Source organism: Chlorocebus sabaeus, chromosome 20 (assembly GCF_047675955.1).
Source record: "Chlorocebus sabaeus isolate Y175 chromosome 20, mChlSab1.0.hap1, whole genome shotgun sequence".
Classification (NCBI taxonomy): Eukaryota; Metazoa; Chordata; class Mammalia; order Primates; family Cercopithecidae; genus Chlorocebus; species Chlorocebus sabaeus.
Window position 1 is genome coordinate 29,023,666 of NC_132923.1, and position 14,449 is coordinate 29,038,114.

General features: G+C 37.0%; 1 protein-coding gene across 1 annotated transcript in view; it reads left to right on the forward strand.

Annotated features, from left to right (window-relative positions):
* The window catches only part of VAV3 (vav guanine nucleotide exchange factor 3), a 404,297-nt gene that overhangs the window by 281,203 nt on the left and 108,645 nt on the right, over positions 1 to 14,449 (forward strand). The window contains exons 18-19 of the mRNA XM_007977771.3: positions 6,417 to 6,442; positions 11,348 to 11,393. Coding sequence (XP_007975962.3) covers positions 6,417 to 6,442; positions 11,348 to 11,393 — 72 coding nt within the window. The remainder of the gene's footprint in view (positions 1 to 6,416; positions 6,443 to 11,347; positions 11,394 to 14,449) is intronic.

The window sequence follows — 14,449 nt, forward strand, 5'->3', positions numbered from 1 at the left end:
GAACCATACGTAATTGGTGTTTTGACGTCAAGGAAGTGGTAGGGAATGGTTGAGTGAGTGGATGGATCAACAAATGGACAGAGAAATGAGTACAATTGTAGTGCAGCAGGGCTTCTGGGCCCTGAAGATCACTATAATCTTAGAATCAGAAACAGGAGAGTGTGGGGGATTGTACAGGTTTTGGTTCCACCTTCGTAGAGACTAGAGCTTAACTAGATGGTGGAAAAGTGGAATAAAAACCGTACCTGAGTCCTTGGCTGGTACTTTAAGAATGAAAGATAGAAAATTAGGTAGACCTTTTAGATTCCTTTTTAGTATTTTTGCAAGGAAAGGCTCATGGCCTAAGCATCGATCGTTAGGCCTTTGAGAGGAGACACCTGGGTTAGGTTAATAAGTAGCAAGCAAATGAAGCAATTCACAGAACAAAAAATGCCTCCCTTTCAGAAAAAATCTACTCCTGATCCAGTCGATCCAGTTGTTAGAGTTCTCACTTGGCTCCTGCTATTTCCTCTCCCTGAAACATGCTCCCTTTTCTCCAAACAGTTCCAAGGACCATCCTTTCATTACATTCTGTCCAAACTCTTTGCCAATCATTAACCTTACCTTGACCATCCAAGGGTAGCCTGAATTAAATTGTTCTCTAATTAGTTTCTATGTAGGCTTTACACATTTGCCAAGGTTAGGCTGTGTTGTGGTAACTAGCAAATCCCCAGGTCCCATTGACTTTAAGATAATAAAAGTTTATTTCTCACATATGCACTGTTTACTGTGGGTTCAGTGGCCCTTCAGAGTAGCTCCCTTCTAATCAGAGAACCCAGATCAGTTTGATCTTTTACTTTGCCAGCTTAACACATGGGTTCTAGGGTTGCTGATTTACAGACCCATAGCCTGGAAGTAAGCAGTGCCATTTTTTATCAAGTCCATTGGCTAAAACTAGTCACATGGCTTCAACCTCACAACAAAGGAAGCTGGGCAATGTAATGAAACACATGGACTATTTGGTGCCTGTCTCTACCCCTGTTAGATTATATGCTCCTTTGCTGTTTGGAATATGTTTCTCATCTTTTGTGTCCATGCCTTAGTACCAAGTTCAGAGGAGTGGCACTTAATATCAAGTTGTTGTTGCTTTTTCCCATAATAGGACTATTTCAACCAGAATATAATTTTTAATGGTGTTATAGGATGTGACTAAATATTATTAAGCGTTTGAAGTACCTCTTAACACTTCTTTTTGTACAAGTTAGCCCTTTTTGGATGTTGTCTTCCTTGGGTTGGAAAACCTTTTATATTTCATGCTCTATATCCCTTAAATTTATCTAGTCTTCATTCACCCTGGAAATGATAATTACTTGACAAAAATGCAGTGCATTTCTGAATGAAGCATCTCATTTGTATTAAAATATGATTATGACAGATTATTAACTCAAGTACATTTGAAGTATGAAAAAAAGATGTGTAAAGTTTATTTTGTTAATAAGACAAACTGTGCAACTTGGAAACAAATTTGAAGGTTGGGTGATTAGTTTATGTCTTAACATTTGAGGATTTGCATGGATATAAAGGGCAGGCAGTTCCACTCTCCTTTTCCCTGCACTTGAGTTGACTTCTTCACATTCACTATGGCAACCTCAATGATCAACACATACAGGAGCTCTGAAGTGCATGCCAAAACTTTCCAACGTTAATAATGAATAGGTGTGAACTCCACTATGCAAGCTTCTCTGAACAAGTCAATGCAAAGCTAATGTAATTTTAGGGTGTCGTTTCCTTCTCACAGTATACCACCGCAAAGGTCTAATCCCAGACAGCAACCTTTGTGGACATTTGCTTTTTCCCCCACTATACTACATGACTCAGCGCCTTTGATCCCCCCTTCTTACTCTGACATTGACCAATATAGCTTGCTTTGCATCCTCTCAGTTTAAACAAAGTAACATTGGAAGGCAGATATTGCTGGAGCAAACGACTTTGGTATAATGCATCTTTTCCTTTAGTGAGAATGCAAGCCTCAGCTGCCCTAATATTTAACTGAAGCAGATCCCCATTTGCTTATCTGTTTAATCGCACTTTTATCTAGGCCAGCTGCTGCTCCTGCTGCTGCTATAGCCACTCCTAATTGGAAGGACGTTGCTCTGGTATCCTGATGGTTTAAAACTGAGAGACTGCTACCTAGAACCTGCACCCACATTGGTATCTGAATCAGGCTGCTTTGTAAATCATATTGTATATTTTAGCATAAAAGATAAGCTTTCAGGATACAATTTTATTTCAGCCTTCTACTGCTAGGCATTTTATCACAGTACTTTTACGTGAACTGAAGATTGATCATTGATTTCATAGCCAAAAATGACTTTAGTTCTGCATAATATTACTTAAAACTCATAAAGACAATTTTATACTTGAGTAGTTATTATTCCCTCCATCTATTTGGGTCAGTTTAATGGTACATTAATAATTATTAATGTGAACTGGAATCTATTATATGGTTGTATTCCTATTACAGCCCCTGAAAAAACTTGAAATCAAAGCTTCTTTTCAAGTATTATTTATAGTTTATGGTTTGCTTTATTTTCTTTTTGAAACATTGCTGTATATCTGAGTAGTGAACATAACATTTGTGAAAGTGAACTTTCTCCAAAATTTGATCAGTCCAACCGTTTTTTAGTTGTAATGTCTCAGAGAAATAGCACTTTAGTCATGATGATAGGGTACCTTCAAAAACTGTTCTGGTAATTACTTTTCTGTGGCCCCTGTTGAGACAGGCGGTCTTACTGGACATTGATTTGTTTAGTCTGAATAGAACTTCAGATAAGAGACAAAGCAAATTATGCAATAATGTATGAATTGAGAGCCACTTGTGTTGAAAAACAAAATAGGACTGAATTTTATATTTAAACAAGTGAAAATTGTTTAATACTCACTTGAAATTTAAAGCTTCTGTGAAAATTGTTTCTCTTGCACCAATAATGTACATTGAGCTCTGTGCTGGCATTGAAGATGGAGTTCTGCAAAGGCTCCAAGCACCTCAGTAACACCACTTCTTAGAATTATATTAAGCCAGTTGGGACATGATGAAAGAATGCAAGGTATAAACCCCTTGAGGGCCCATGAGTCACCATCTAGAAAGGTTCTTGAAAGGGGAAGAATGTTTTATAGTTTGATCAATAGGAACCTGAGAAGTAGGCTGCAGTGTAAATATAAGTTGAGGATTAAAAACTTTTGGAAACTTGAAGAATTGAATTACAATCCTAAGAAAGTTCCCAGGAGAAAAAGAGATACAGAAAGAGACTTTTTCATCCCATCTCAACCAGCAGCCAACCTTTGTTCTAGGTCAGAGTACAGCCAAAATAGATTTGATGATAATCAGCCCTAATTATCTCAGCGCTATTGCAGAACTAAGGCATGAACAGAGTTTCCTAGAGATCCAAGTGCCCACCATAGTAGTTTCGGGTGGATACCAAAAGGAAGTAAAAATGTGGTTGCAGGCTGCAAAACTTAGAGCAACTTTTCCATAGAATACTTCATACAAAAAGGTTTCTTATTCCATTTTCCCAGCCAGAATGAAGCTTTACTTTGAAACGTATATGTATTTTCAGTGTTGCAGTTGGGTTTTCCTTTCTCTCCTTACTATTATTTTAGTGTCAGTGAACAGGCTATTGCATTAGTGTGGGTATGACAGTTTAGATTGTGTTTATAAAGGAGGCAGTCTGTTTAATGGTATAGCCACTGTCACAAGCACAAAAGCATAAATACAGGAGCCTGGCTAAGAATTTCTGAACTCAGCAGATTCTAAGAGTTACTGATACTCCTTTGGCTGTTGCCTTATTCTTAGAAAATTTACAGAACCCTACCATGAAACATGATTAGATAAAAACAGACTTCCAGGAGCTACTATTTATGTGGTACACTCAGCATGATCAGATCAGAGTGCAAACAGCTCTATGCCATATCCATGAATGCAGCAGGTCTCTCCTTGGCAGAAGGTAAATGTGGTGGCCATGAGGACAGGAAGGGATGGCAATGAGAAAGGCAAAGGGGAAGCCCTACTAAAGGACTCATGCCCTTGGAGTTGCATGCAGCGCAAAGCCCCTTTTCAATTTTTCCTATCTGGGTTACACAGAGGAGGCTTTGTGTAGAGCATTTCTTAATGTACCCAATCGGAAATATGACGGAAGTTGCTTCTCTTGATGAGACACTAGAGGAAGAAAGCAGGAAACAACGACAAGGGAGGAAATAAAAGAGGGATAGCTGAGTAAGGTAGACAGCTAAGTCTAGTTTGATCCCAGTGTTGTACCAGTCTCATCAGTGCCGTGTCTGGGTCTCACAACCTCTGGTGTTCTATGATGGATCCTCATTTATGCCAAGAGCTGGCCACCTGGCAGCCAAACCCTGCACAAGATATGAAGAGCCTGGAAATGCAGGACTTCTGTTCCTGGATCTGTTCCTCTGATGAAGAGGTGCAAGTGTCTGCGTAGCTACTTGACCACCGTAAATGCCATTGTTTCCTCTTCCTGGAGCTCACCCAGAGAACCCTCATGGAACATGGTGTGACAACTGCTGACACATGGGGTTATCATAGGTTTTATGCCACAAACAATACATTTAAAGTATGTGTGAAAGACTTACTTCACAAGGACCTAAAAACACTTCTTTGGGAAGAATCAGAAAAAATAAATATTTTTGAATTGAAATTCAGGTGCACACTCATTTATGAACACTGAACCCAAAAGAGCTGAGGTCTCCCCAATTTTGGAGCTCATGTAGAAAGTTTTCCTCAGTCTCCTTGGATGGAAAACTTAAACTGCCCCCCTGTTTAGTGCTTCCTGCAGTTTATGACTCTCAATTCAGGCTCTAACTCACCAGTAGGGGAATAGGGATATTCTGGTATATATAGGTCTTTCTGGGCAAACCAGTGAAGCAAGTCTCACAGCTGTTCTTTTAAGAACCCAAGTTCCCCTAACCTGGGTTCTAAGCCTGCGCCAGGCAAATGGCACTTGTATAGAACCTCTTCCCAAACCAGCGCTCTTGGGCAGTCTTTCTTCTGAAACATTATGTGTTTCCAATAGGGAGGAAAAGAAGAAATGAAGTAACTTTTTGTCCAGGAATACTCCTTTGTAAAGGTTGATTTCAGGGCTAGCAAAGATACCTTCATAGAAGGCAGTTATTTGTGAAAGCCGAGGTGATGGGGGTTTGAAATTGACGAAGGGATGAGGACTTAGCTTTTCTTTTGAAGGTGACTTTCTGCCCATGGATCTTCCATTTCCATTAATCAGAAGTATTCCTTAAAAAAAGAAGAAGAAAAAAAAAAAAGCTGGAGAGAAAAGAAAAAAACAAACCAACCTCCTGTTCCATGCCCCAGGCAATCTTCTTGTGTAAAGCAATCTGTGGCAGCTAGTCAGGTGTCCTGGCAAGAGTTTTCCCCTTCAACTCTGGCTGGGCGCGTCTTAGAATCTCTTAAAGAAACATCCTGCAGAGCTCCCACTTAGGCCTGCTCTTTCTCTCCTGATGTCTCTCTGTGGCATCTTTTCAGATGCGTTTTTAGAGGATCATTTTGGATGGGGAAAGTATAGGCCTGGGCTTATGATGATGAGGGATTTCCTGTCAGTCTGGAGAAGCTAGAACATGTGTAAGTGCTCCTGGGTGTGGGGAAAGGAGGCAAAGACGCTGCCCACCAGTTTTCCAAGTGCTGTGTGCGCCCTTATCCCCAGAATGATCCTTTGCTCTTCTACCATAGCACGCATCTGAAAATCTCAGGGCCCTTATAACCGTTAGGCATTTACAGGGACTGAAATGTAATGAAGGAATTGTTCTTCCTATTTCTGGAGGTAAACTAAATACGAAAAGGAAATTAGCATTAGAATAAATCCTGACTCAGTTTTTTTTAAGTTCCATCTTTAAATCAAACTGTATTTCTCCCAAAATTAAAAATAAAAGTTATGGCCACTTAACAAAAAAGAATTCACACGAAATGTTGTACTGTGTATAATTTGCAATTGTTACAAATAGTCAATGCAGTACCTTTGTTAGCTTAGTGTTTTTAGGTTCTTAAAACAATGTATGTTGAAAGAAAGGTTACATTTATCTTTCTCTCATGCCTATAAATTTAGTGCAAGCCCCTGTTTTAAGGAGCTTTATGTGGTAGAATTGACATTGTTTAATAAACAATGGGAAAAGTTAAGCATAACCTAGAAGTCATTTAAAACTGTGAGTCATTTTCCTGACAAGCCAATAGGGTAAGAGAACCAAGGTTGGAAAATAATTACTAGCCCAGCCTGAGGGACCATGGAAATATATTACAGGTATCAGTTAAGAAAACAAAGCAGTGGTGTTTTACCACTCTGCAGAGAACAAGCTAAGGTTGCTAACCAAACAAAATAACTTTACACTGACAATGCCAATTTTTACATTTCTTTCAGAACAAGGGACACTCAAACTACCAGAGGTAAGATTAACATTTTAAATATTTTTTATAACCTTTGCATTTCAAGTTGTTTGCTAACTGAACCAGGCTTGAGCTTTTACACTGTTAAATGCGCCTTTTAAAATAAATAGAAATAAACAGAAACAGAGGGAACAACCAAGTGATTGTGAACAAAATGCAAAAGTTAAATCCAAGGAATTTTCACAGTCACTGTCCAAAGGTCTTAGGTAGAGAAAAAATGTGAATATTTAATCAAAGACTGTGTATGAAATGGGACTGTTAAGTACAGAGGGAAGGGTGGCCCTTATCGCCTGAAGTTGGTAGATGCGTCCCTTGTCATGAAATGTTGTGTCACATTTGCCGAATTACTGAAATTTCGTAGAATTACTGCAAATTCTAACGTTGTGTATCTAAGATTGTGGTTCCATGTTTCTAGTACTTTTCCATTAGAGCAGAAAGATGATGATTATCACGTCCTATTGATCAAATCAAGATCTGGTAACATTTCCTTTTGGTTTAACACAGAGTTTCCTAATGGCTTAGAAGTATGTAATCCATGTTACCTCTCGGAATAAAGTTACTTAAAAAATACAAAAAAGAAAGTTATTTTTAAAAAAAAACAAAAAGATGATGGGATGTGTAGGAAGTAAATAGCAAGTTGCGTATCATTAAATACTTTCCTGTTGAAAATACTGTCAATTGTGTTGTTCGATGTTGGCATGTAGAGTTCCCCAAAGTTATAAAATTTCAGACAGAAAAGATTTTAATGGTTCCCAAACAATCATTGCCTTGGCCTTCAACCAAAAATAACAGATTTCTTACCTGACTGCCCGCCTCCCCCACCCCGGCCCCGGCAAATGCCCATAGTGAAACATTTTTTTAAATCATAGAAAAATAAAATACAAACTATGTGTGATTAGTTATATGAACCAAAATCACAGTAATTTGACAATTTCAAAATAACAATGACAAAAATTATGATTTGTAAATTAACATCTAACAATTAAAACCTCTCTTTAAAAGTGATATTAGTATGTTTTTAATCTAACATCTAGTAAAATAACAAAAAGTACAGCAAAATATAAGAGGTGCTTGTCTCTACTTTCTGCTTAAGTACATAATTTGAACATACAGGATATCAAGAGTGTGATATAAAGAGGCTCATATGTATCTAATCAGTGCATCTGTTGACTATATTTTAGAACCTAAAGTCTAGACCAAGGAATGCGTAACAAGGTGGTTTTTTTTTTTTTTTTTTTTTTTTTTTATAGGCCTTGTGAGTTTTTTTAGAACTAAAATAAATTAACCAAAGAGTTCCTTTAGTGTTTCATTGACAGGTAAGATTTTTCATTAGGGCTATCAGGGTTCTTCCAGCAGTGCCAAGGATCTTGCAAAGCAGCCTTCTTTCACTTTCTCATGCTATTATTAGATTATTGAGACAGAAACTTTGTAGAGTTCTGAACTTTAACTCAGTGTTACTTAACACTTATCCTTTTAGATATATGTATTATTTTTCCCAAGGAAGATGGTTTCATTTCATTTTAATTAAGTCATGTGAAATGGGTGTGCTTACAGAAAGAAAATATGCTAATAAGAAGTGGGTAATAATTTTCATGTGATACTAAATAATTCTCACAGGCAATTTTATACTTTTTAAATTACACATAAGCCTATGATGCAAGGAATTAATTTTCACATTGATTTTTTAAGATATATAATATCAGTTTTTTAGTGACTTGTTTCACTCATCAATATAATTTTTATTTACTGTGTCACTGTACTAAAAATCTCTATTTTGTGTGGATGGAGGATTATAGTAAGCTCTGAGGCTAGTCAATCCATTTGGAAACTTGAGTTTGTTTTAAGGGAGCAGTATAGCAAACTAATATTAAGAAGCAGCTTTCACCCCATACCAGGTGTGTTCACTCTCCAAGGCAGATGATTGTATTCTGCTCAGGAATCTTCTCATAAGTAAATAATGAAGCACTTCTGTAATTTGTGAGCTCTGTGATTTTTATTTTTTCTCCTCTCCTGAAGACCTTCTTTCCCTCCATGTACCAGTTTATAGGCCTCCTCTGCTTGCCTTTCAATTGTTATGATTGTGAATTTTTTATTTTTAATTTTGCACTTTATTTGCAAGGTATGTCAGTTTTCACTAGTCACAGGATCTGTGGGGCATCCATAACCCTACCTGGGCTGTTCATCTCACATCCCATTCTGGAGTGAACCTTCGGAAAGCTCCTCTGGCTCTAAGAAGCAAGTTTATCATTGCATACATATTTAATTACTTTAAATCCATTTTTAAGAGATAAAGAAAGATAAGGTAATAGGTAATGAGGCAAAAAATAACTGCCAAGTACTTAGAGAGTTGAGTTTGTTTGATCCTTCCCCACACAAACACACTGTTAGGTAAATCAAAGGAAACTGAGAAGGTCCTGGAGACTGATTCTCATGGTGGTGTGAGGCTGTAACTGAGAGCTCCAGGAGTGGCTGCTAGATATGCCCTCTCCTCCTTTCCCTTCTTTTCCTGCTGGGGACGAGGGCCTGTCCAGCTCCGTCCTAGACTTTTGAGAATATAGATTGGGGAGGGGAATATAGGCACAGAGATGACAGAATGACAAATGAAATTTGCACTTTAAAATTGTTCAAAATATGATCTGTTAAACATCTCCAGGTTTTTCAATATAAAATACTTTTTAGGTTCTTTTAAAGTATAAAAAAAAATCTTAGCCTCTCCAATTGCAGTTAGTTTAGGGAGCTGAAAATTCCTCCTATGTTTATTTTTTAAATACACCAGATCATAGTTTATTCCACTGCACGCCCTTCCTGTAGAAAGGTTTCTGTTTTCAGAGTGACTGATTTTCGGTGGATTTTCAGGAGGAAGAACCTAAAGTGTAAGTAGTAAGGCACCAACAGAGTAGAATTACTTTGTGTGAATTTAAACATTTAAAATAACAAAAAGCTAATAACCTATCACTTAATAATCCTTACCATGTGGCTGTAACTGTTCCAAGCATTTAAGGTAAATTAACTCATTTAATTCTCACCACAAAACCTGTGAAATAGGTGCTTAGTAATGTCTCCATTTTATAGATGAGAAAACAGACACAGAGATATAAACTGTTTGTGTTCAAACTGAATTTGAACTTAGTGAATATTATTCTAGAATCCGTTCTCTTAATACTTGCAATGTGTAGCCTATTTTAATTCTAAATTCAAGGTATGAGAATACAGAGTTGCTCTTGAAGTCAGGGTCCCCTTTTCACATTTTAAGTTTATAGTTCCTACATGGGACTAATTTAGGGATTCTAGGAATCAAACCAAAGAGTTAAATTCCTTTTTTGCGTTCCTAGTACTTTGATAGTAGAAGGTATAAGATCAGAAGAAAGACAACTTCTATTGTACATTAAGAAGATGATGGGATATGTAGGAAGTAAATAGCAAGTTGCCTGTCATTAAATAATTTCCTGTTGAAAATACTGTCAGTTTTGTGGTGTTCGATGTTGTATATATAGAATTATATAGAGTTCCTCTAAATTATAAAATTTCAGACAGAAAAGAAGTTTTCTTTAAATTAGTGTTCTTTCATATTATCAGACATGAGTCTGTAACTCATCATGCTTCCAATTTTTGTGCCTTGGCTACCAACAAATCTAGAGCAAAATTTTCCTTTCACTCACAATGACTCTTGTTACAACTTTTCTAGTGCAGCTATCCATCTTGCTCACATAGCTTCAATGCTGATTTTAATGATCCTAGCAGTCTTTTACAAATCCATGTTGAAAGTAGTTGGGGTAAAAACAAAAATCACATTTAAAAAATTTCTCCAATTTGCTTTCACCTGAGAACCCTGCAAGTCTGCTGGATATGACTTTGAGGCCCTTAGGAAGGCTGGGAAAAACAAAACAAAACAAAACAAAACAAAAACCATTTCATCCATTTAACTTGTGAATGAAAACAACAGAAAGGACCCTGAGAGAAATCCATGGCTAATGTGTGCTTAGCACAGCCAGGTGTGCTCTGAATGATACCAAGTCTTCACACACAGATACAAACCCCAACACATACAAAAAGAAAATATTGCTTTTATGAAAATCTAGATTGTATGATAGTCATAGACTAAGCATTTCATCCAGTTGCATAATAAAGAAGTGAAATCAAGCCCTTCTTAATTAGTGAGATTACTGTAGTTATTAGGTGGGAATGAGTTTAATGCTTAAGAAATAAAATATGTAACCATGCGTTTTCATAGATTTAAAATCTCGTTTTGTATCTCATCTGTAATTTTTGTAATGCAAAGTTGTTTTCTTACAGATTTATTTTCTATAATAAGAATTCATTTTTATGATTCACAAACTGCATGTCTGTTTTGTTTTTTAAAGTGTTCAGATACAACTGATCTGTAATTAAAACACTTTTCTCATTTAAGTGTTGGCTAAAATCAGAGCTTCAGATCTTTGTTTTGAGGTTGTATACCTTCTTCAGTCTGGTCTGTGAGGCCCCATAAATAGCTGAATTAGAGTTTTAGGAGATCAGTTTAAAGCTATTGCTCATATGTCTTGGCTGGGAACATATTCTAACCAAGGTGGCTGCTGGGCTTTGTTCTCTCCATCGTCACTATGACCTAAAAAATTTAGTCCCAATATTTGGAGTTGGCAACCAAAAAGATTTTTTTTTCTTACTATTATAAAGTACCAACGACTTATCAAGTGTAATGATATACAAGTGGAAGACTTACTAGAAAAACAAAAAGGTTAAATTGTAAAAATAAACTTTAAAATCATACTCTAATCAAATTTAGTCATGCTTTTAATTGGAAAATGTGCAACATTCATTTGCTTTCCAAAGTGCCAATAGCAATATAATTTAATAGTGCAAAATTACCAACACATAATTTGTTTTGCTTTGTTTTACTTTTCTGCACAGAAACGGACCAATGGACTGCGAAGAACTCCCAAGCAGGTGGATCCAGGTGTGTTTCTGATTAAACCTCCCATAATCATGGCTTCAGCTAAGTGCTTATGAAAGTATATAGGAATTGCTGTGGAAAGTCAGGCATATTGTTGGCCTTTGTTCCTCATAATTTGGTGACCAGGAGGTCACGGTCTAACGTGTAAATCATTCACAGGATGATTAACTACCAGCAACCACCAGCCTTGCACTCTTTCCACAGTCAGCAGTTGAGCTGGTTATTTGCTTACTGAACAGCCTCAGGGTGCCTGGTTAATGCTTACATATCCAGCACCCTCCCTGTGTTCCTTTGTAAATCCAATACGAAAACCAACCAGCTAGCTGGCACTTAAAAATTACTGTTTTCTTAGTAAGTAGGGGAGAAGATAAACCAGGCAACTGGTACCCACCCCCCATTGGAGAAAATTTTTTTATTCTATATCTATACTATTTTATAATAGCAGCATTTTTAGGGGGACTTTGTGACAAGTTTCCTCTCAAGACCAATTATTTGTCTGCAGAAAACGTTCAGTAGTTTTCTATTTAACATTGTGAGATTTGCCCTGTCATTATGTTAGCATAATTATTTTTCATCCATTATGCAATGCCTTCCTTCCACAGTTTAATTACCAAAGACTTTTTATGTATGTGATCCTTTTGTTGTGAGTAAAAGGTATTCACAGTTAAAGGATTCCAAATACACAAACTTGATAATACACCAAGGGGAACATGAAAAATAGAGTAGCTTTGCTGGAAAATAACCTGGACTATGTGTTTCATTTTGTTTTCCCATCATAAGTGGTATTCAGCTAGTTGTAAAGTTTAGTTTTCAAAGCATTATAGTTTATAACTGAAACCACACCCATGGTAGCCTTGCCAATTTATGAGCTGTTTAAGATTTATAGGAGCTTTGTTGCCTCTGGCTAGAAATTGCCTCACTTGTGTCCTGAGACTAATTTAAATCTTTTAACTACAGAACATATTTGAAGCCATTAAAAAAACCAGGGGTTCTGGTTTACTTTTTAATAGTTCTGACTTTCCCAAGACAATATCCTTTGCAGAGGACTCCCTGCAATATTTCGAAGTGACTTTCTCTATTATATTTAGTAGGGATATATGACTGTGAACATAATATTTTTGTCTTATTTTGTGTGAATTATAGTATTGCTATTTCAGAAAAATTACTTAACCTTTATAAATTTTATTTTTTAAATGTATTTTTTCTTCACCCCTCAGGGAAATGCATTTTTATATTTGTAGTGTGTCAATAGGAACGTATTTGACTCAACAATTTATAGCCAAAATTTTCTAGAATCCTTTACATTATTTAGATTAGTAAATTCACAGATTATAAATATGGCAAAGTAGAACAACAATAAAACAAATTTATACTCCTTTATCCTAAAGGTGATGGCTTTGCATAGGTACAGTTTTTTGTTGTTGTTTTGTTTTGTTTTTCTATTTGTCCAAAGACTTTAGAACTTCATGAAGAATAAACTTACAGGAGAAATGCTGTTGTATGTTATGTTTGTAAGAACATAGGTGGCCGGACGAGTGGCTCACACCTGTAATCCCAGCACTTTGGGAGGCTGAGGCGGGTGGATCACGAAGTCAGGAGATCAAGACCATTCTGGCTAACACGGAAAGCCCGTCTCTACTAAAAAAAAAAAAAAATTAGCCAGGCATGGTGGCAGACATCTGTAGTTCCAGCTGTATGGGAGGCTGAGGCAGGAGAATGGCGAGAACCCAGGAGGTGGGGCTTGTGGTGAGCTGAGATCCTGCCACTACACTCCAGCCTGGGCGACAGAGTGAGACTCCATCTCAAAAACAAAAAAAGATTATAGGTAATAGTTTTCCATTAGGTATAATAAATGTATGTGAGTGTATTTTTCCTTTTTCCATATTTTTGGAAATAAAGCAAACACTTGATGATCTTGCCTGTTGAAGCTGCTGATATAGTAAGGCTATTTCTTCCTACAGCTGTATTTTGATTTAGGCTTGACTTATGTATTTAAAGTTGCTTGACTTTTGCATCTTTGCCTCTTTCTGCTGGTTAGTTGCAAAGCTTCTTTGTTCAAAGTTAACCCTTGCTTGATGACCAGCGTGCCTTGATCCTTATGTGGCTATTGTTTAGAGATTTTCAGACAAAATGTTTCAACAAGGGATCAGTAAAGTTGAGTCTGCATAGACAAACTGCTTCCACGATGCATTATTTGCTGTTAGTATTTCTACCATGGAAGTTCATTTGATTTTTTTTATCCTATAGTTAATTTACTTAACATCTCCAAGTGCCAATACATGACTTTGTAGGGCCTCACTTAAAGTGGCTTATAAAAGCAACTAATTAAAGAGTTTAGGAGGCCAGGTGTAACCACCTCACCAGGTCCAAATTTCAGAGCCATGTTCAAAGGTATATTATATGTATTCTCCATAGCCCTTTTGTGTTGGAAAGGAACTTAATGCATAGTCTAATGGGTAGTAGGTGCTTAATAAATGCTACATGAATAAGTGATGATGCAGTTTTTTATGTATGCATTGGCATTCTTTCTTTTTAAATTACTCCTGCTGATGCACTAATGAAACACGGCATAGTCTAGTGGTGGGAAGCGTGGCTCTGAGCCATGTTGCCTGGGCTTGGGTCAGGCCTTATCTGTTTCCTTGCTGTTTGAACTTCGGCAGTTTGCCTCCTCTCTCTGTGCCAGAGTTTCCTCATTTGTAAAAGGAAATTAATAAGAGGACCTACCTTACAACGTTGTTGTGAGCATTACGTGAGCTAATATATGTAGCCAGGCATGGTGGCTCATTCCTGTAATCCTAGCACTTTGGGAGGCCAAGTAGGAGGATCACTTGAAGCCAGGAGCTTGGGACTCTGGTGAGCTGTGATGGCACCGTTACATTCCAGCCTGAATGACAGAGCAAGACCTTATCTCAAGAAACAGAAGAGCATGTAAAGTACTTTCAAAGGTGCCCAGTATATAGTAAATGCTAAGTATAGCAATTCCTATATTAACTAGTTTATATTAGAGCATGTTCTTTAATATTGGACATTTTGTCATGTGAAGGAGAAAAATATTAAAC